The sequence below is a fragment of the Panthera tigris genome, chromosome E3, assembly GCF_018350195.1.
Source record: "Panthera tigris isolate Pti1 chromosome E3, P.tigris_Pti1_mat1.1, whole genome shotgun sequence".
Classification (NCBI taxonomy): domain Eukaryota; kingdom Metazoa; phylum Chordata; class Mammalia; order Carnivora; family Felidae; genus Panthera; species Panthera tigris.
In genome coordinates this window covers 32,617,102-32,639,405 of record NC_056675.1, presented here as the reverse complement: position 1 = coordinate 32,639,405, position 22,304 = coordinate 32,617,102, and the positions used below count along the sequence as shown (strand labels likewise).

Here is a 22,304-nt window from a genome sequence, read left to right as displayed (position 1 = left end):
CAAGATCCACCCCCTGGCTCCCTAGGCCCTCAGAAGCCGGTGCCAGGACCAGCCAGCACCCCATTCCACCCACCTCCTCTGCCCCCTGGGATCTCCTGCCAAGATGCTAACAGAGCACAAGGGGAACACAGAAAACCAGACCCTCAGCCCTGCAGGACACGCTTTTCCTCATCCACGTACCTACCTGACTGAGCCCCTTCTCCCACCGCCTCGGGGCCTGCGGTGTGGCTGGCAGCCAGGAGCTGGGGGGTCCCAGCCCCTCCTCAGCCCTGCAGAAGCCAGTGGGTAGGGAGGAGGCACTTGGGGAAGGTGGGCAGTGCCCACGAGGAGTGGGCTGCCAAGGGTGGTTGGCACTGAGCTGGCCTGCACCCTGTGTCCATTCAGGGACTCGGCGGAGGGGGGCGTGGCGTGGCTCATGGGGCGGGGCTACAGGCTGGGCCTTATCTGCATACAACCATGAGGGGTGGGGCCAAGGCTCAATTGTCTTCATCTGCGATCTCCCCCTACCTGCACAGTAGCCAGACTCACGTCTCCACTGCCTGTCCAGCATCTTTGCTTCTCTGGACCAGTTAAACGTGGAGGGAGGGCAGGAATGATCCCCCCATCCAGTGAACTGATGGAAACGCTCCTGGGGCCATTTCTGGGCAAAGCCAAGTCCCCTGGGATTTGTGAGCAACCAGGATGTGGAGGCAAGGTGGGGACGCACAAGCGTTTTCTGCTCCTTCCATCCCAAGGGTGATTCACCCCCTCCAATCCCTTCCTCGGGGCTTCAAACCCGCTCCCCCTCCTCTTGTCCCAGGGGCAGCAGTGAGGACCCCCTCACCAAACTTACTGTGTCCCGTATGCTAGCTAGCAAGTCCTTTGAAGGCCCCATCCCCCCGCCCCTCCCCCCTTTCCAGCCCCAGAGCTCTCTGGGTGGTGGCAGGAGGTCCCTGACCGACAGTGGACAAGCAGGGCCAGCTAGCCAGCCCCTGCTGTGTGCCAGTCTCTGCGGCCTGCAATTCGTGTACCTTATCTCACATAACCCTGGCTGAGCCCCCTGTAAGTAGAAACCATGAGAACATTGTCCCCATTTTACAGATGAGGAAATCAAGTCCCGGGGCACTGAAGACACTTGCCCACAGTCACCCAGACAGTGAGCTGGAGAGCGCAGATTTAAACCCAGGCAAAGGGGCTTTGGACCCCTTGCAGGGAGTGCTTTTAACCCTCATGCTGACTCCACCTGGCCTGTGGGGAAAGGGGAAGAGGGTGACAGGAGACAGAAGCCCAGAGCACCTGGGTAGGTGACTGGGGGCAGGGCGAGGACCAGGTAAGGCAAGCCAGGAGCAAAGGGTCAGGAGGCCCTTGGTTCCAGCACGCGTGGACCTTGTCCTGGCAGGCCCCTGAGCCCAAAGGGCCTCCTTACACTCATGTGTGTGTATCAGTTTATTATGTAAAATGTCAAGATATTTTCCAATTTTTCCATCCACACGTTTTCTTGTATCTAATGGAAATGTTCCAGAGTCCACACAGACATTTACTTAGGGAGGAAAATGAGGCTGGAAGGAAGGAAAGGCCACAACTCCTTCTCCTTCTCCGTCTTGGCTAAAACCGAGGTGAAATTCACACACCATAAAATTCACCGCCTCAAAGTGCACCACTCAGGGGTCTTTCCCACCTCCACCGTGTTATGCCGCCACCGCCTCTGCGGGCTCCACATTTCACCGGCTCCAGAGGAGGCCTGTGCGCCCATCGAGCAGTCCCCCCCACCCCACCCCCTTCTCCCCAGATCCCTGGGAGTGAGGCGCGCCTGAGAGGGAGCCCCTGCTTGCAGTCCTGCCCTGCTAGGGCGTGAGGGTTCCCTGCCTGCTTCTCAGTGCCCTATCAGGATGACCCCTTATTGGGACAGCAGGCCACCCACCCCTTGGGAAGGCCAGTTCTCGGACTCACAACCTCGGCTGATGGGTCTCCTTTATCTTCTGAGACCACCAACAGCCTGCGGCACTCACTCCCGCCCTCCAACCCCACACACCCTGCCGGGCCTAAACCCGCCAGCCATGTGGTGGTGGGGGCGGGGGAAGGAGTGGAGGTGCCAGCCTGGATGCCCCCCACTCAGGCTATCCTGGGCTCCGCTCCCCGCGGGTGCCCACACCCCTGCCTGCTCCCACAGGAGCGCCAGGAATCCCAAGCAGCTTAGTTGGGTGGGGAGGAGGGAAGGACCAGCTGTCTCTGGGACACAGAATTCCTCCCTGGAGCCTGGCTGCAGTCGGTCACATGGCACCGGAGAAGGTACAGCAAGAAGCTTACAGTCCAGCCCCCAGCCCAATAGAGAGATCAAGAATGTTCTGTGTGTGTTTTTAGGGGAGGAATAGAAGGACTTCACATAGTTCCTTCGGAATTTTAATTGTGTGCTTTGAACCTGCCTCCCATTCCTTCCCCTCCGCCCTCAGCCTTCGTGAGGGGGACACTTGTCAAGAGTGCCCCGGGAACGACGGGAGCAAACAGCCAGGACTTTGTGTGATGGTGACGCACTGGCATTTCTGGGCAAGACAAACATGCAGCCACCTCCCTCCCAGCGCCTTGTGGCCTGATGCTGGCTGCTGTGTGTGTGGAGGGGGGAGTGTCAGCGGGGAGCCCCCTGGGGGGTTGGGTAGGGCCAGCTCGTCCTGTGTCACTGCAGGCGAGTGACCTAGCCTCTCCGTGCCTCAGTTTCCTTGTCTGCAGGAACTCTAAAAGATGAGAGTGGAATGACTTGGGCCAGAGGGTGAGACACCTGGCATCTCACGAGCATCAAAAGGTGATGTTCGATTATTATTACCGACGTATGTTAGTCAAGGAGGAGAAATGCTGTTCCCGGGGCAGCCGCTGGGTGAGTAAGGCTGTGGGGGCCTCTCTTCCTGCGGGACTGGCCTTTGCCAGTAGCTTTACCAGACCCCTCCGGGACTCTCGGTCCCCCTCATCAATACCTTGCCTTTACGTGGGAGGCTGCGGTCAGCGGTTCAGACCCTAAAGTCACACCGCAGGGCTGAAGTCCCGTCTCGGCACTTCACTACTGTCTGTGTGACCATGGGCAAGTTTCTTAACGTCTCTGTGCCTCTATTTCCGCTTCCATAAAATGACATAAATAGAACCCATGTTTCAGGGCTGAGCAATGATTAAATGGGACAGCACTTTGAGAAACCGTCTGGGACAGAGCAGTACTCAATACATGCAAGCTGCCATTTCTTTTCTTTTTTCTTTCTTTCTTTTCTTTCTTCCTTTCCTTTCCCTTTCTTTCTTCCCTCCTTCCTTCCTCCTTTTCTTTCTTTCTTCCTTTCCTTTTCCTTTCTTTCTTCCCTCCTTCCTTCCTCCTTTCCTTTCTTTCTTTCTTTCTTTCTTCCTTTCTTTCTTTCTTTCCTCTTTCTTTCTTTCTTTCTTTCTTTCTTCCTTCCTTCCTTCCTTCCCTCCTTCCTTCTTCCTTTTCTTCCTTCCTTCCTACCTTCCTTCCTTTCCTTTCCTTTCCTTTTCCTTCCTCCTTCCTCCTTTTCTCTTTCTTTCTTTCTTTCTTTCTAAGAGGAGTGCTTAGTGGGAAATTTATTTTTATATTTATTTTTAAATGTTTATTTATTTTGAGAGAGAGCGAGCACCAGAGGGGAAGAAAGAGAGAGAGGGAGAGAGAGAGAATCCCAAGCAGGCTCCATGATGTCAGCGGTCAGCCCAGAGCCCGACACAAGGCTTGAATGCACAAACTCTGAGATCATGACCTGAGCCGAAACCAAGAGTCAGACACTTCACCAACTGAGCCACCCAGATGCCCTATCTGAAGTACTAGTTTAAACACTGTTTGAGATGTATGATGTATGTTTTCTGCCCATGTCTTGATGCTCGTGCGGGCTCAAGGAACTCCTCCTGGCAATGCTGAGGCTTCCCTGGGGTCCTCACAGAGGGCAGGCTTATTTATGCTGGGGGCACTGAGGAACGGAGAGGTTGGAATGGCCTGGGCTTGGTGAGTGAGGAGAGAGGAGGGGCCAAGGCTGTGGAGGGAGGTGGGGGCGATCACGCAGGCGTGTGGAGCACAGTCGGAGGCCTGGGTTTCACTAAAACCGCAGGGGGAGGGACAGCAGGCTACCCAGCAATGACAAGCAACCAGCTATGGACGCACACAAACGCACGAATCTCAAAACAGTGATGCTGAGCGCAAGAAAGCAAAAAAGAGGGAGAGTACACAGCATACGATTCCACTTGCATAAAATCCTAGAAACCACAAGCTAGTCTATAGTGATAGAAAGCAAATCCGTGCCCGGCCGGTTGAGGGGGAAGGATGACGGTGGGGGGCGGGGGCGGGCAGCACTTGTCAGGGCGATGGGTTCATCCGCTATCTTGGCCGTGGCTGTGGTTTCTTGGGTGAATACGTGTGTTAGAACTGATCGGGTTGAATTCCCTAAATACAGGCAGCCTGCAACTGCTCACACCCTTCCCTGAGGCTGGGGGAGGCCTCTGGGGGGGACTCAGGGGAGAGGGGAGGAGGTGTGGGATGGCGGAACGGACCCGGGGAGGGGTCTGGGTTGGAGCAGCACTTGGAGGAGCTGCCCAGGCCGAGCTAAGGGCGGCTGATCCCCGGGGAGCAGGCGGAGCTCAGCTTGAGGGAACAGGAGTAAGAGAAAAGCCCGCAAATTCACTTTTTCAAGAGACGGGTGCACACTTGAAGCCCGTTTTTTTAAAAAATCTCACTGGACTCTTCAGGGAGACACTATGGTCTCCCCCTGGGATGCTGACAGCCAGCTGAGGATCTGAGTCCCATGAAGGCAGGACGTGGCCTGGTGTGGTCCCTACTGGGGCTGCAAGGCCCCGGACAAGTGTTGGTACGTCCCAGGTGCTCGGGGAGTAGGTCAAATGAAGGTGTGAATGAATGAATGAATGAATGAATGAATACAACCTCCTATGGAGTAAGGCAGCTTCCAAGGGTGGCCCTCCCGTGCATCCTAACTCCCAGCCAACTTCATTCCCAGACCAGATGGTGGTGCAAGTCTTGGAGTCTTCAAGGTCACCCTCGGCAAAGACAGACCCAGTCTGACCCCTCCGCTATCCTACGGGGGCAAGAAAGTGGACAGAGACCCCTCAGCAGGGTTCCCGCCAGCAGGCCCGGGAGTTCCGAAGAGAGTGGGAAGCAGTGGTTTCAGCTCTAACTTGCTGTGTGACCCTAAGCAAGTCACCGTGCCTCTCTGGGCGGGGCTTTCTCTTCTCAAGAAAAAGGGGGTGAAAGTGACACCTGGGGAGGCCCTCGCTAGCTCCATCCGTTCACTGGTCCATCCAGTCATTCAAGAAACACCCTGTGGTTCTAAAGCCTTTGGGATCACCTTTGTTACCCAGAAAATGAAAAATCCCCAGGACTCTTGCATTGCTGTTGAGGTTTTACTATACTTCTCCTGGACTCGGCTTTGTCGAACTAGTGAAACAGGACTGGGAAAGAGAATACACGAGAGCGTTCAAGTTCGTAAGCGTCTGGCCTCTTGCAGCTCTAGCCTTTGTGTCTTAGACCCCATGCTCCTTTTAATGCACCCTGAGTGGGAAGCAGACCGCAAGGCTAGTCGCTTTGGGTGTCTGGCCCAATGATAAATGATAAAACAATGGACACAGCGGGGAGGCGAGGTGTCGCAGGAAGTCAACAGGACAGGACCCAAGCCCCATGGTCCCCACTCCAAATTGGCTTCCTGCAGTCATGTGACCCTACGTGAGGTCCCTTTTCTTCTCTAGCCCCTGGGTCTCAGTTTTGTAGGCTGGATCAAAGGGTTTTTCAGGAAGCGTCAACAACCAAGAAGTAGCAAATCAGCTCCCTAAGTGGTCAGCAGGCAAGATATGGGGTGGGGGTTGGGTGGGGAGCAGGACCAGTGTGTGGCAATAGGGAGCAGTGGAGACTGTGCTCCCAGCTCGGAATATCAGCCACACAGGGGAATGTGGGTGTGGGGTAATCAGATAAGCCTGCCTTTAAGCGAAGCCCCCGAAATACATTTTAATGCAGAATTTATTATTTAAATGTTCGTAATGAGTTCAATACATTTTTGAAGGCTTCCTACAAATCGAGACTTGGGTCCACGCCCATCAGCCTTGTCACCCCCTACATCTGCAATCCTGTCTCCTCTCTTGTGGCCTCTCACTTTGTCTCCAAAGTCTGCTGAATTTCTAGCACGAGCCTGGTCTTCTGAAAGATGCTAAAATGCTGGATTAGTCCACGGGGGCAGGAGAAGGCCTCGATGGTGGGCACACGCATGTGCGCGCGCGCGCGCGCGCACACACACACACACACACACACACACACACACACACACACACACACCGTTCAGGGAGTGGTATGTCCCCTGGAGCCAGGAGGGATGGGGAAAACAAGTCGATCGGGAGCCTCCCCCCCCCCCCGCCCCGAGTTCTCCCAATTTGTCCCCAGGCCTGGCAGGGAGCCAGCACTGGGGGTTGTCTCTGGGATTTCCCGCCCGGGCTCCCGTGGGGAGACACCCTGCGAGGCTGCGGTCGGCGTGCCAGCTTCTGAGGGCCACACTGGGACCTCAAGTCAAGGGGCTCTGGTGTTGCAAACAGAAGATGGACTGGAAGGCTTACCTCCCCCCCCAACCCCCGGTCCAAACGCAACTACCCTTTCTCCTAAAACTCAGCCACAGGCCACAGTCCAAGACGGATATATATACATTTGCATGTGCTTTTTGGCCATTTACAACTCTCTCAAGAAAGTGTTTATGGGACACACACTATGTGTGGGGACTGAGGGTACAGAGGTGACTAAAATCTCAGGGTGTCGCTGTTCCTCCAGTACACCTCACGCCCCATCACTCTGCCAAAACCAATTCTTACAGTTCATCCAAAGCCTCCTGGCACCAAGTCTGGCAGTCTGTCTTTTTTTCTTATTAAAAATTTTTTTAGTAGAATCCAAAGCAGGCTCCAGGCTCCGAGCTGTCAGCACAGAGCCCGATGTGGGGCTCGAACCCATGAGCCATGAGATCATGACCTGAGCTCAAGATGGACGCCAAATGGACTGAGCCACCCAGGCACCCCAAAATGTTTTTTAAAAAAAAGTTTATATATTTATTTTAACAGAGAGAGAGGGAGAGGCAGTGAGCAAGCACACAAGCAGGGAAGGGGCAGAGAGAGAGAGAGAGAGAGAGAGGGAGAGAGAGAGAGAGAGAGAGAGAGGGAGAGAGAGAGGGAGAGAGAGGGGGAGAGAGAGAGAGAGAGAGAGAGAGAGAGAGAGGGAGGGAGGGAGGGAGGGAGGGAGGGAGGGAGGGAGGGAGGGAGGGAGAGGGGGAATATCCCAAGGAGGTTCTGTGCGGTCAACACGGAGCCAGACTCGGGGCTTGAACTCACGAACCATGACATCAAGACCTGAGCTGAAATCAAGAGAGGATGTTCGAGGGACTAAGCCACCCAGGAGCCCCTTATTAAAAAAAATTCGTGGGGGGGCGCCTGGGTGGCGCAGTCGGTTAAGCGTCCGACTTCAGCCAGGTCACAATCTCGCGGTCCGTGAGTTCGAGCCCCGCGTCAGGCTCTGGGCTGATGGCTCGGAGCCTGGAGCCTGTTTCCGATTCTGTGTCTCCCTCTCTCTCTGCCCCTCCCCCGTTCATGCTCTGTCTCTCTCTGTCCCAAAAATAAATAAAAAGACGTTGAAAAAAAATTATAAATAAAAAAAAAAAAAAAAAAAGAAAAAAATTCGTGGGGAGGGTTGATGGGGGGTGGGAGGGAGGGGAGGGTGGGTGATGGGTATTGAGGAGGGCACCTTTTGGGATGAGCACTGGGTGTTGTATGGAAACCAATTTGACAATAAATTTCATATATTGAAAAAAAATTTTAAAAAATAATAAAATCATACCTTCTTATGACGTTAAAAAAATAAAACAAAAAATAAACATGTTCTTTGCAAAAAGAAAAAAAACATTTCATGGGGCGCCTGGTGGCTCAGTCAGTTGAGCGTCTGACTTCAGCTCAGGTCATGATCTCACGGTTCACTGAGTTCGAGCCCCACATTGGACTCTCTGCTGGCAGCACAGAGCCCATTTTGGATCCTCTGTCCCCCTCTCTCTTTGCCCTTCCCTTGCTTGTTCTCTCTCTCTCTCTCTCTCTCTCTCTCTCTCTCAAAATAAAGTTAAACAAATACATAAAATTTAAACATTTCTGAACAACGAGCACACCCAACATCACTCATCATCAGGGAAATCAAAACCACAGGGAGGTACAACCTCACCCCCATGAGGATGGGTACCATCAAAACCCCAGAAAATAACAAGTGTTAACCAGGATGTGGAGACATGTGAACCCTTGGGATGGGATTGGTGGTTCCTCAAAAGATTAAAACTAGAATTACCATACGACCTAGCAATCCCTCTCCTGGGTACATATATACCCCCAAACAAGTGAAAGCAGGGTCTCAAAGAGATAGTCGTACACCCACCCACATTCATTGCTGCGTTACTTATGGCAGCTAAAACACGGAAGCAACCTGAGCCTTCATCGACAGACGGACGCGTAAGCAAAATGCAGTCTATACATACAACGGACTGCCATCCGGCCTTTAAGAAGGAGGAAAGTCTACAATGTGCTTCAACACAGATGAACCTCGAGGATATTACAGTAACTGAAAGAAGCCAGTCACAAAAAGACAAATAATGTACAATTCCGCATGTATGAAGTAGACTCATCAAAATCATAGAGACAGAGAAGCGCCTGGGTGACTCAGTCAGTGAAGCGTCCGACTTCGGCTCGGTCATGATCTCACGGTCCGTGAGTTCAAGCCCCGCGTCGGGCTCTGTGCTGACGGCTCAGATTTGGATTCTGTGTCTCCCTCTCTCTCTCTCTGCTCTTTCCCCATTTGCGCTCTGTCTCTCTCAAAAATAAACATTAAAAAAAAATCATAAAGACAGAAAGTAAAATGGTGGCTGTTGGGAGCTGGGGGGAGCTGGTGAGTTAGTGTTTGACGGCTATAGAGTTTCAGTTTCACAAACACAAAACCAAAGCACGACTCTTCGGAGAACTGGATGATTCTAGGTATAGAGCAGGAAAAAAAAAATCAAGATGAGCCTAAAACATCTTGTAGGGTCAGAAAGTAAGGAAGTGCTCAAAGATCGGAAGGGGGGGGATGTCAAAGACTCACAAGAACCAACCTGAACGAGCTCCCAGTGGCCAAGGCAGGAACAATTGGAGTGGCACAGTAAATGACGTATTATTAGGTCATAAGCCAAAGCATAAAACCAACATCCCTGAGTGCATGGACCCAAATAAATGATAGGATAAATAAGGGTGAAAGGGCATACTGAGGAAAGAATTACAAATGATGTGTGTAGATACTCTCCCTCCAAGATGGCGGCCGTAGTCCCCCTGCCCTCCAGTGTGGGCTGGGCTTAGAGACTTCTAGAGCATGGGAAGGAAAACGCAGTAACACATGATGGAGACACCTGGCGGGCACCACCTTCTGCGAGGAATGGAGTCACCATCACCGGAGTCGTCACCCACCACGTGGATGTCACAAAAGCCCCGATGTGAGGGGACGAGACAGGCACTCAACCTCAGTGGTCTCTCCCCGCCCCCCAAAACCTGTAATGCCAGACTCATCGTGAGAAAAACATCACACAAACCCCAACTCAGGGACAATTGACAAACACCTTCAAATCCCCACAAACACGGGTACTCTTCAAAATCGTCAAGGTTACAAGAAACAGGGACTGGAGTTTAGTTAACAGTAACACACTAATGTTAATTTTTCTAGTTTTGGCAAACGCACCTTAAGGACAGGTAAGATGTCGCCATCAGGGCAAGGCAGGTGAGGGGTACACGGGAACTCCCTGGGTCCTCTTAGAGACTTTTCTATAAATCCAAAGCTAGCGCAAAGGAAAGTCTATTTATAAAAGCACTTCCTCCTGATTAATAAAGGAACACATGTTCGCTGCGGATAATTGTTCACATAAACAAATAAGAAACCAGCTCTTGCTTAGCATTGACCGTGAACATTCCAGTGTGTTTCAACAGTCTTTTTTCCTGTGCACTTTTGGCACAAATGAGGATAGGTTAACACCACCATCTTGTGCTCTGGGCTTTCAGCCTTAGAAGCACATTCCCTCCGTAGTCAAGCGTTTAGCATTTGCCATTGTTTACGTAGCTACACCATATTCCACGCCTTGGCTGTGCCTACTTGGCTGCTCTCTCGGCCGCTAGATAGAACAATTTTCAGAGGTCTCTTAGAGCAAATTAGCTGTGACGCGTACATCTGGGTCTGCATTTGGGATTGCTTTCTAAAGAGAGTCTTAACAAAGAGGTTCGTGAGTGGAAGGGCGTAGGTATTTTTAAGGCTCTTGACATTTGTTGCCAATTTGCTTTCCAAAAGCATGACACTCAAGGGTATCCGGGCCAGCGGGATACTTAGAACACCTGCTTCTAAAGGGCTTTCTTTACCCCCACGCTTGCCTGTCCATCTGCAAGCCCCTGGACACCGTTTCCTCTGGATGCTGTTTGCCCCTCTCGGTGCTCCCTGTGCCCCTGTGTCCTCTCTCCACCGCAGCCTCGAATTCCAGCAGCACGTCTCTGTCTGACTCTCAGGACCTCCCTACCCCGGCCCATCTCTTCCGGAGGCTTTGGGTATCTCCCCGGTCCCCAGACGCAGCCTTGGTTAACCTCTCTGTTGCGCTCCGAGACCACATTCCCAACTTCCCTCCCCCCCTGACTCCTCGGCACCAAGGAATTATTTCTAAAACACCAGCCTGTTCACTTCACATCCCCACATTAAAGATCCTATGGCCTCCTGCCTGCAGGAGGGCCTCCTTAGATCCGTGCATTCAAGGCCTTAAACAGCATCGAAACTCATTAGTAGAAAAAGGGACTCTGTCCTCTTTCAAGCAAGCTTACCTCAAGGACAGTCTCCACAGGATGGTAGGTCGTCTTTAACACCTCTTTAGGACTTGATCTCCTTTCTAGAACAAAAGGAGAGACACCTTGAGACAAGATCACCTTGGGCGGACAATACTTCCTGAGCCAACATCATTAGCAATATTTTGTTTTGCTCCACTCTGGGCACAGGCTCCTGTCTGCAGTCATGCCACAAATTTGCCTTTGAAACAAATCTAAGTTGGTTTTTTTTTCTTTTAAGTGTAACAATCTAAAAGATGGAGTGAATAGGGGCGTCTGGGTGGCTCAGTCGATTGAGCAATCGACTCTTGGTTTTGGCTCGGGTCATGATCTCATGGTCGTGGGATCGAGCCTTGTCGGGCTCCACGCTGAGCAAGGAGCCTGCTTGGGATGCTCTCTCTCCCTCTCCCTCCGCCCCTCTCCCCCACTCCCTCTGTCTCTGAGATTTAAAAAAATAAAAAAAAATTTTTTTAAAAAGATGGAATAACAGTAAGGGTGGTGCTTGGTCACGGCAGGCTGAGCAGCTGTTACTTTTACTCCAAGTGTGGTCCCTGGACTATCAACCCCACGCGGCTGTTTGTCAGAACCTCAGGACTCAGGTTCTGCCTCAGACCCACGGCCTCAGAGCCTGCATTTAGCAAGGTCTGCAGGTGATCCGTGCACGCGCATCAAACTCTGGGAAGCACCGACGTGAAAAACAAAGCTTGGGAAACACTGGCCCCAGGAAAAAAAAGTTGAAACTCTTTGGGGATGATTCCCGCGCCTCTCCAAGGGCTTCTGTGCCTGGGACCATAGCTGCCTGCCTTTATTCAGGCCGTTCATCTCACCAAAAATCCCACCCTCTAATAGGACTTTTTTTTTTCCCCCATTTAATTGAGGTGAATTTCACGTGACATAAAATTAACCACTTAACGCGAGCAATTCTATGGCATTTAGCACATCTGCAATTTGTGCCACCCCCGGTATGTAGTCCCCAAACATTGCCATCACTCCCAAATAAAACCCTGTAGCCACGGAGCATCGCTACCCATTCCTCTCTCCCGGGCAACCACCAATCCGCTGTTTTAGGGATTTGCCCATTCTGGACGTCTCCTATGAATGGAATCACACGATACGTGGCCTTTCGTGTCTGGTTTCTTTCACTTACCGTGATGTCCTCAAGGCTCATCCGTATTCTAGCAGATGTCAGCACTTTGTGCATCTTATTTTATGCAGAACAAAATTCTATTGCATGGACAGTATACCTCTTGCCTATTTATGGACATTTGGGTTGCTTTCACTTTTTAGTTTTTGCGATTAACCCACTATGAGTATCCGTGTACCAGTGTTTTTTTGAGTACCTGTTTCCAACGATCCTGGCTATATACTTAGGAGTACAACAGCTGGGTGATATGCTAGTTCTCCGTTTAACTCTTCAAAGCGATGTGACTTCTGCCTAGAGCTCTCTCTCAACCCTCACCTGCCTCTTCCTGCCCCCCCTCCACCAGAACTGATTTTACCTCCTTTTTCTCCCATAGCGATTTCCAAAACACCCCACATAGCAACGCTGGAATTCACACCCAGGACTTGTGGCTCCAAATCCTAGCTTTTTGCCCGGCCCCACACAGCTGACAGCGGCCTCCACCTTGGACTGACCTCATTTTGTACATGAGGGTGTTCCGGCTGGGAGCCCGCTCAAGGCCACCCAGCTCCTAAGTGACGACTGGGTTCTGGCCAATCTCGGCTCCGGTATCCGGTCTTCAGATCCCGTGGTCTACACACGGTGCTCCTAAAGGGACAAATGGGTTGGTCTGTTCGTTTTTTTAAATGTGGTCTGTTCCATTCCTGGGGGTGCCGAGACCCTCTCAGTGCTCCGTCCCCAAGAAATCAGTCTGTCTCCTCCCGGGATCCGCTACGAGGCCGGTTTCTGCAGCGAAGAATGACCTCCAACATCTTTGGTTTGGGCACATTTATTTGGGCTCTTCATACATATTTATATATATATATATTTATATATATTATATTTATATATATATATTTTATATATATTTTATATATATTTATATATATTTTTATATTTATAAATAAATTTATAAATTTATAAATAAATTTATATTTATTTATATATATATATATTATATTTATATATATAAATAAATTTATAAATAAATTTAAATTTATAAATAAATTTATAAATAAATTTATATATAAAATATAGTTTGGGGTCTTTCCCATGATAGGAGGAAAGGGAGGAAACGACACTTTATTTTATTTTTCTGCCTTTTCCATTTTCTGCATTTTTTTCTGCATTTTCCATTTTCACCCTGCGCAGGGAACGGGCGCAGAGCAGGATGCCAGGGGCCGGGGGCGGCCCCTCAGGTGTAGCCCACCAGTCGCGGGGTGCAGGGGAAGGTCTTGCGCATGCTCATGCACTTTTCCTTGTCGATGCACAGCGTGTTGGCCTTGACGGCCAGCTCGTGCTCCAGCCGGCACTTGGTCATTACCAGCAGCTGCAGCGTGTCCTGGGTCTCCCGCAGCCTCAGCCTCAGGGTCTGCAAGGTGTCGTCGATGGTGAATACCTCGTTCACGAGCCTGGGGGGAGAGCAGAGAAGGCAGAGTTGGCACCAGCCAGGGGCCAGGAACTGTGCCAGGCGCGGGGAGGCAGCCCTGAGCGAGACGGACAAGGCTCGGCCGTCAAGGAAGACAGAGGTGGGACAGGGAGACAAGGCGGTTCGCGACGGGCGCTGCCGAGGTCGAAAAGCACAATGGAAGACACGGAATGTTTGGGGCAACAATCTGGTGGGTCCTCATTGAGTTCAGTGTTGACTTACCACGTGACCCAGCAATGCCGCGCCTCGGTGTATACCCACGAGAACTGCAAGGAGACCCTCGAACAGATATTTGGACGAATACCTGTGTGGCACTAATCACAAGAGTCAAAAGGTGAAAACAGCCCCACTGTCCTCCGACCGGAGGAATGGCCAACCGAAAGGTGGTCCATCCATATGATGGGATATTATTCAGCCCTAACACGGAGGAACAAAACCCTGCCACCTGCTATAGAGGGAGGACCCTTGAAGGCTCATGCTGAGTGAAAAGAAAGCAGACACAAAAGGTTATGTATTATGTGAATTACATGAAACTTCCAGAACAGGCAAATCCACAGAGACAGAAAGATGAGTGGTTGCCCGGGGCTGGAGGGAGGGTTTGTGGGGTGGAATGAAAATGTTCTGGAGCTAGATAGTGCATGTAACTGCACAACACTTTGAATGCTGTTGGTAGATTTTATGTTGTATGTATTCTGTTCCATTAAAAAAACAAAAAACTCTACTAGCTTGGCTAGCGCCATGTGGATAAAAGATGGTCAGGTGGGGTGTCCCTTCTTGGCGCCCTGCTCGGGTCCCCATTACTGGCTGGGGCACCCGTCCTCCCAGCTGCCGTGTGCACTGGCCGTACATATTGACGTCCATAGGTCCACGCTTCTCCAGAGAAGCCAACGGCTCACCCACATAGGGGTACAAAAGGCTGTCCCCTGCCTCCAGGTGGGACCACCTCCATGGTGCAATTCATGATGCAGAGACTCCGATGGGATCAGGACGAAGCCGCGCTCCCCCATCCTGCCTCCCCCCACTCCCTTTCTCCCGAAGCTCTGCTTCTGGGGAAACTTCCAAAGGCATCAGGAAAGGCCCTTCTGGGGAGGGAGCTTGTGACCCGAGAATAAAAGATGAGAACCAGCTGGCTGCATGAAACCCAAGAGGGAACATATTCTACAGGACAGGACTTCCCAACGCCGGAGATGTTCTATACCTGCACCGTGCTCTCTGGGCGCCACTGGCCGCGTGGGGTCCGTGGGCACTTGCAATGCAGGCAGAGCAAGGGAGAAACTTGTTTTTGTTAATGGTATTTCATTTTAACTCATTGAAATGTAAATGGAGAAGCCACATGTGCAGCTGGTGGCTACCCAACTGGACAGAGGGCAGGGCTAGAGCACAGAGCACAGCAAAATCCAAAATCGAGGGGCCTGGGTTGTCCTCAGGGCCGTGGGAGGGCCCCTGGGGGGTTAAATGGTGTGTGAGCGTTGGAGGGGGTGTGAGTCGCGGACTCAAATTTTGGGAAAATCTCCGGGCCACCGCCTAAAGATGAGATCGGAAGGGGCAAGAACAGGGGCGGGAGAGGGGTTACGAGGTTGTCACAACATCCAGATGGAGTGGGTTGAAGGGTGGCCCCCCAAGATGCATCCAAGTCCAAAACCGCGGGGCCTGGGAATGTGATACCATTTGGAAACAGGGTCTTTGCAGGTGTAGGTGATCCTGAGGTGAGGTCAACCTGCATTCAGGATGGATCCTAAGCGCAAAGACGGGGCCCCTTATCCCAGGAAGGAGAGGGAGATGCGAGGCACAGAGAGGCACGTGGGAAGAAGGCCGTGAAGACAGAGGCAGTGGCGGTGATGCGGCCCACGCCGAGGGCATCACGCACGCCCGGCAACACCAGAGGCCAAGAGGAGTCATGGTGCACACTCTCCCTCCCCGCCTCCAGGGGAGCCTGCCCTGCCACCGAGTCGATTTCACACATCTGGCCTCCAGAAGTGTGAGCGAATACAGAAGCGTTGTTCAAGCCACCCGGTGTGCGGTGACTTGTGACAGCAGCCGTAGGGACCTGTGATAGTGGCCCAGTCTCGGGGGCTGTGCCGTGGGTCCCGCCTCTGTGCTCAGGCCGAGAGGACATGCTACCCAAAGGGCTTGAGTTGGATATCAGGATGGGCTTCCCCGCGGCAACCCTGGGCTAGGGAGAGGTCACATAGAAGCCTGGAAACTCTTGGCTCCCTGGGGCTCTAGCCCAGCGCTGTCCAACAGAACTTTCTGCAGCCACGGAAATGTTCTGCGCTGTCCAATATGGTAGCCTCTGGCCACCCATTTGGACTGTGGCTCGTGGACGTCAGGAGCTGAGTTTTAGGATTTGTTTCATGTTCATTAATTTAAATGTAAATATAAACGGGTGTCCGTTCTCGGGAATGGGCATGGACGGGACCTGAGCCAGGAGAGGGGTCAGAGGGGGAGGGGTTACCTATAGAAGAAACAGGAAAGAAGGCCCAGAGGTGGAGGAGGAGGGATGGGGGCCGGCGGCAAGGAGAGGAATGCAGAGACAGGACACTTCAGCTGCTGGAAAAGGCAGATGGCTTGAATCCTATTATCTGCTGAGCTCCCAAAGCCCTCGTGCACACACATACATATGTACACACGGGCACACACAGACACACGTGTGAGTGCACGCACGCACACTGCCCAGGGCTCCTGAGCCAAACATGGCCCACCCATGCTCCCCGTCTACCCCCTTCGGGGGCACAGCTGGTGGACACAGAGGCAGGGAGCTTGTCCCCGAGTAATGGGCCTTCCGGGACAACATCTGGTCCCTGAAAGCCCTGTTCCGTGAAAGTCCCCTGGGGGTGGGTTATCAGACACCCCTTGGCCCCAGAGGGTGCCGGAACCAACCTGAACATCTAAGAAGCGGGAACTTGTACAAGAGGGATCGGGAGAGCTTCCCCCGAGCCCTCACCCGGGACCTGGACCCCTGCCAGCCCAGCTGCAGGGGGACCCCGGGCACGGCACCCACTCCCAGGGTGAAGAACTTCCAGTCATTTCCAGGCCAGCAGCAGGCTGGGGAGCAGGCAGCCAGGTCTTCAAGTTCAAAGCCTGGGGCCACTCTCCCTGTCCACTCCCGGCCAACAAACACGCCCAGCTCTTCTGTTTCCTGAACGATTATCTCAGGCTGTGCCCACATCAAACACCATCACCTGGAGCCACCCAGTGTTTTCTCTCAGAATGTTCTTCCTCCTTCCTCCCCAGCTCTCTTCTCCACATCTCGGCCCATCTGGCTCAGGAGGGGGACAAGCCACAGAGCCCTGGGGCTCTTGTCACGCAGCAGCAGCTAGCTAAGCCAGCGTCCCTAGCACACAGGGCACACACAACCAAGGGGCCTGACCCTGGTCACACAAATTTCCGTGTCTGATGGCCTGTTCCTGCTTTGCCCGGCCGTCATCCCATTCCAGACCCCAGCCCCGCGCTCCCAAACCCCCGTTTCGGGGCCTGCGTGAGCTTTGCAACCCTTCTCCAGTGAGGAGGGCCTCTCCTTCACAAAGCGGGATGGGCGGGATTAAGCTATTCCAGCGTTCGTGGGTGACAACTTTACAAAGAGGGAGACGGAGACGGAGGGAGGTGTGCTGGAGCCCCTCACAGGGGCTGGCAGGGGCACGGGGATCTCCGGCCTGGGAGGCTCCCTCTGCTGAGCTCTCAGGGGAAAGCTGGAGGGTTCTCAGAGCACAAGGTGGCGGAGACTATCCAGGGGACCCCAGAACTCTAGCCCCCTGCCCAGTGTCCTGCTGAGTAGTGGGCCTACACGTCCTGACTGGTGGGAGGGGGGTCCATTTTTCAGACCCAGGTTTCCTGGGAGCTCGTGGGACCCACCCCTCTGCGTCCTGGCCTCCCCCACTCACTTGAACTGTGGGATGTCCCTGCACAGCTCCACGTTGGGGCGCCAGGTCCGGCACTCCAGCCTCGTCTGCGCCACCTTCAGTGGGCACTCCTTGGCCATGATGGACCTTTCCAGAAGCATGATGGTATTCTCAGCCTGGAAGATCTCCTGCAGCGTCTGCGGGGAACACATGGGGTGTCAGGGAAGAAGCAGCCCTGGGCAGTAGAATGCCTCAATGGCTCTTTCCCAACCATGAGGGCTGTGGGGGCAGGGACTGTGCTCCTCAAAGACAATCTCAGGATAACAGCTGGGACACTTCTGGTCACCCAGGACGCTGCGGACACTGGGGAGGGGCAGGTGCCAAGGCTGGTTGTGTTTTCAACCTCCAATACCCACTGGAGTTAGCCAATTAGTGTTCAGGCAAAAAAGGGACAGAGAGGGAGAAAGGCCTTTAAGCACAATAAGGCGCACCAGGGTGGCTCAGTGATTAAGCGTCCGACTTCGGCTCAGGTCATGATCTCACAGTCCATGAGTTCGAGCCCCACGTCGGGCTCTGTGCTGACAGCTCGGAGCCTGGAACCTGCTTTGGATTCTGTGTCTCCCTCTCTCTCTGCCCCTCCCCTGCTCATGCTCTGTCTCTGTCTCTCTCTCTCAAAAATAAACAAACATTAAAAAAAATTTTTTTTTTAAGACTAACACAATAATCCAAAACAATAGCTAATCTCTGAACCGCTGTAATCCGAATTAATCTAGGTTGTTCTAGATCTTTTTATAATCCAAAATGCACCTTTCTAGTAACTAGATCAGTAAATAAACTAGAAAGGAAGAAAACAAAGGGAGAAGAGGGGAAAGAGGCTCAAGATTTTCTATTTATGTGTAGAAATATTTTCCCCACTCTAATGCCCTGTAGAGAAGACATCAGCTGTAGCTGGTGAAGTACAGATCCCAGGAAGGGACAGGAGAGAGGCTCCTGGGGACCCGGAATGTTCTATATCTTAACCCGAGTGGAGTACCATAGCTGTAAACACGGGCGGAAGACCCTTGTCAAAATTAATCAAGCTGTGCACTTTACTGGAAGACTGTCATACTTCAGTAGAAAACAAAGCTAAAATCGGAAAAAGGTCATTTGCAGGAAAAGATTGGCAAGGCGTTGACATTCGTGTTGGGGGACTTTTATAGGATTCTCTCGACGTCTGTGTGTTGGAAATTTTCCATAATAAAAAGTAACAGCGTGAGAGGACAAATAAAGATCGGGCACCAGAAGGCACCTGATCCCACCCTTGGCCGACATAAGCACACCAGAACCGAGAGTACTCAGCAGATGTCACCTCACTGCGGCTGACACGCCCTCTCTCCTACCATCACCGTGAGTGGCTCCCGTTTCTCTGGGGACCCCTCCTTCCAGAAGATTCTTTGTGGGTGGGCTGCACTAACACCCCTTCCAGACCTGGCAGGGCCGGATGGCGCCCCGTTCTGACAAGCCTGCCTTCCGCTGTCTGTTTGTCCGTCTCGCCCGCTAGCACGTACGCTCCAAGAAGTTGGGGGCTTGTCCATGCCGTACCCCCATCGCCAGGAACAGTGCTTGGTGCAGAGCGAGGGCTAGCAGATAAAAGCCGGCACACCCAGTTAAAGGTGAATTTCAGATCGACAACAAAGCACCGTTTTAGTATATGTGTCAGCTACCACGCCGGATATACCTGCGCTAAAAAAAATGATTTGTTGTTACTCCAATATTCCTGTTCAACTGGGACAGGCTGCTTTTTATTTGCTAAATCTACAAACTCTCCTCATGGCAGGAACTCAATAAACAGTCAGTTAATGAATGAATGAGTGAGTGAGTGAGCGAGCGAGCGAGCACTGGAAGTCTAGATGTTTAGCCAGCTCTCCCCCATCGTCCTTGTCCACCCTGAGGCTTGGGAACAGTGTACCCTAAACTTTATATTGGTCCGATCCATCTCAGATTTCAGTATCGGAAAACACGACTGGCACATGAGTGTGCCTGCCTCCTGAATGGAGCAGGGATCACAAGCGTGAGACCCAGTCCCCGCCTTCGAGGACATTACATTCATATTGTTTTCCCTCTTTTTCTGAGCTAGGAAGTGCTCGCAAGTCATAACCTACTGACTATAACCCGACGACATAACCTGATGACTATTGTAGCTGGGCTGAGCCAATATTCTACGGGCACAAGAAATTAAAAGGCAATTTTTTTCCAAAGAATTAAAGTCCTGACTTCTCTATCAGCTTAGGGAAAAAGCCCGGAAAGAGAGTGTTTTGCTATTTCAAGGTAACAAAAGGATGTCCTTTTCCTATTGGGGTGGAGATGGGTGGCAGGGCTATGGAGGGTCAAGGGGGCCACTGACCCTCCTTCAAAGCCCATGAGGAGGAAGCCTGGCCTCTCACCGGGTCCTCACGGAGCCACCCAGAACCAGAGTGCCACTGACCACATGTTGGTTAAACATTATCCCGTGTGTTCTGTGCTCGGCACATGAGCACATGTAAACACTCGAGTGCAGAGACAGCTCTTAGAACTTGTGGGGATTTTCCTTAAAAACCTGCCCCTTTGTGTGTGTGTTGGGGGGCGGGGGAGAGGGCTGGACAGACATGCAAATCTCCGAAAGCACCACCCCAGCCTGGTACAGAAGAAAATCAAGCCTTCTAGAGCTGAAAAATGCTTCTTGGCATCACGTTACCCCGTGCAGAAAACAGCCCCTCCCTCTCAGATCTACACGTCTGTGGCCTGTTGGCGAGGTGGGGTAAGGAGGACATCACTGAGGGTTTGGCTGCTGGGGTAGCTGCCAGCCGTGCCCCCTGCCTGAGCCCATGAAGGCAGCTCCCAGGATGCTCTGCTTCCTCTTAGCTGCTGCTAAGACACCCTTGAGCTGCTCCCAGGCTGTGTTTATGTTGGTTTCTCCCGTTGGCTCTCTTGGTCCCCTGGTCCCCAGCTCAGGGCTCGGCCAGCCTCCCTGGGGGCCTGCAACTTTACAAGAGGCCTGACTCTTGAGTCGAAGGGTGGTGCTCACACTCATTCATGTGCTCAATCATTTCTTCATTCACTCATTCTTCTACAGTCTCGCCGATCCACTCGTCGACTTACCAAATGTTCACTGAGCACCTATTAGGTGCAAAGCACTTGTAGGAATCGGACACAGCACTGAACCCAACAGACAGAAAACCCATCCCGGTGGAGTTTACATTCTAGTGCAGAATTCACTCATTCGTGTGCTCCTTTATGCGGTAAATATTTATTATACGCAACACACACCTCTTGTGAAGCACCGACAAGGCTTTGCTACAACTGTAAGTGCTCCCTTGAGCATGGCAGAAATTCAAGTTCCTTCCACCCTCTGTTAGGAAAATATGCATTGGATGTGGTTAGTGTGCAGGACGTTGGTGGGGGACGGGGCCACCCAAGGGGCCTCCACTACATGTTCTCCAGGAACTCTCTCGCCAGCACAGCGGAGGGACAGGGACGCAGCAGCCGCACCATGAACTGAAATTCATCGATTCTTTTTCAAGCCTGCCAACCACTTCCAGGGGGTCCCGCGAGCGGAGGTGGAATCCAGAGGCTTCCGCAGGCAACAGGCTGCAGCAACATTTTAACAAGTTTGCTCTACTTGCCTTATATGTATTCTTGTAGCTCCTTTCTAGTTATGGCAAGCGCCGCCAGTTTTCCAGTTACACAAGGGACGGAAACACGTTTTAAATGCATGTGTTTTTAAGCCCCTTTCAGGGACTGGATTTAAACTGAAATATAAATAATAGCCCAGGTGGCCGGTGGATCTGGTGACATCAAGAAGGTGGCCCAGGAGCGACTGGATTTGGGAAACCCTGTATCACACTGTCTCCCAGGCACACGGATGCAGCAGGTGAGAAAATGGAGCGGGGCTGGGGAGCTGGGCGGGCGGTCACAGCCCAACTCCCCTGCCTCCCTCTGCTGGCGTTTTGGGGGTGCTGGGTGCTGAGTGTTGTTTGTATCTCCAGGCCACCACCTCCCGTCTCCCCTTTGAATTTCTTGAGCAGGCCTGCTGGTGCATTTTCCAGAATAGTAGGGGTTTTCCAGAATCGGCCCCTCTAAAATCCATTAATGACTCACACCCAAAGCAAATCTGCCCAAACTGTTCCCCATAACCTGGTGTGCAGCCTCTGTCACTCACAGCCAGGGTCCTAGAAGGGAGGAAAAAGCCACACACACACACACACACACACACACACACACACACACACACTCTCTCTCTCTCTCTCTCTCTCTCTCTCTCTCATTCTGTCTTGGGGACAGCCCCTGTCACCCACCCCAGTCCTACCCACGTGGGCAATGACTCAGCCTCCAAAAGTTTGAGGAATGTGACCTCCAAGGGCCAGGAGCCAGAGACCAAGTGGACTGACCAGGGGCAGGAGCCTGAGACAGAGTAGCCTTGACCTTCATGCCCAAGAGGAAGCTAAGAAGTTGCCCGGTGCTCATGTAGGCACCAAATGCCAGCCTGGCCCACCAAGCTCCAGGTCAGCCGGGTCCTTGGACCCCAAATTCCATAACATCCCGTGGGAGAAGAGCCCTGGGTCTAAGAAGATGACCCACATATCCCAGTATATCCCCTCCTGGGTATATACTGTGGGAACCCAAGACTGTCAGGAATAAATATATCAAGGATGTCCCATGCGGTATCACTCGTAGTGGGCAGTAAGCTGGCAATGGATGCCATTGACCATGGAGAAGGACGAGTAAGAGCAGACGGGCACTGCAGACGATTTTGGTGGCCATTAGGTGTAGACTAGGTGCGGGTAGGACCAGGGGTGGGTCTTTAAAACTACGCAGGGGGAGAAAAGAAGGCAAACGAGTGAACTCTATTACACAATCCCTTTGGAGAAAATTAAAAATCCCTGCACCTACAACGGCCATGCACATTTTGTAAGAATACATCTCGACCAAGAGGTCCACGTTCAACAGTTAAAATGGTCATCGATGAGAAAGTCGTCTATGTGAGAAAAGGAGGAAGCAGGAAGGACAG

At 52.3% G+C, this 22,304-nt stretch overlaps 1 protein-coding gene and 1 long non-coding RNA gene across 2 annotated transcripts in view; both read right to left on the bottom strand.

The window, feature by feature from the left end:
* Nucleotides 1-12,607, bottom strand: part of LOC122234725 — a 44,174-nt gene extending 31,567 nt beyond the window's left edge. Inside the window, exons 1-2 of the long non-coding RNA XR_006212644.1 lie at nucleotides 12,487-12,607; nucleotides 10,852-10,916 (exon numbers count right to left, since the gene is read on the bottom strand). This is a non-coding gene — a long non-coding RNA (uncharacterized LOC122234725). The remainder of the gene's footprint in view (nucleotides 1-10,851; nucleotides 10,917-12,486) is intronic.
* Nucleotides 12,608-13,138: 531 nt separating this feature from the next.
* The window catches only part of TEKT5 (tektin 5), a 40,171-nt gene continuing 31,005 nt past the window's right edge, over nucleotides 13,139-22,304 (bottom strand). Inside the window, exons 6-7 of the mRNA XM_042972094.1 lie at nucleotides 17,321-17,475; nucleotides 13,139-13,422 (exon numbers count right to left, since the gene is read on the bottom strand). Coding sequence (XP_042828028.1) covers nucleotides 13,206-13,422; nucleotides 17,321-17,475 — 372 coding nt within the window. The 3' untranslated portion in view covers nucleotides 13,139-13,205. The remainder of the gene's footprint in view (nucleotides 13,423-17,320; nucleotides 17,476-22,304) is intronic.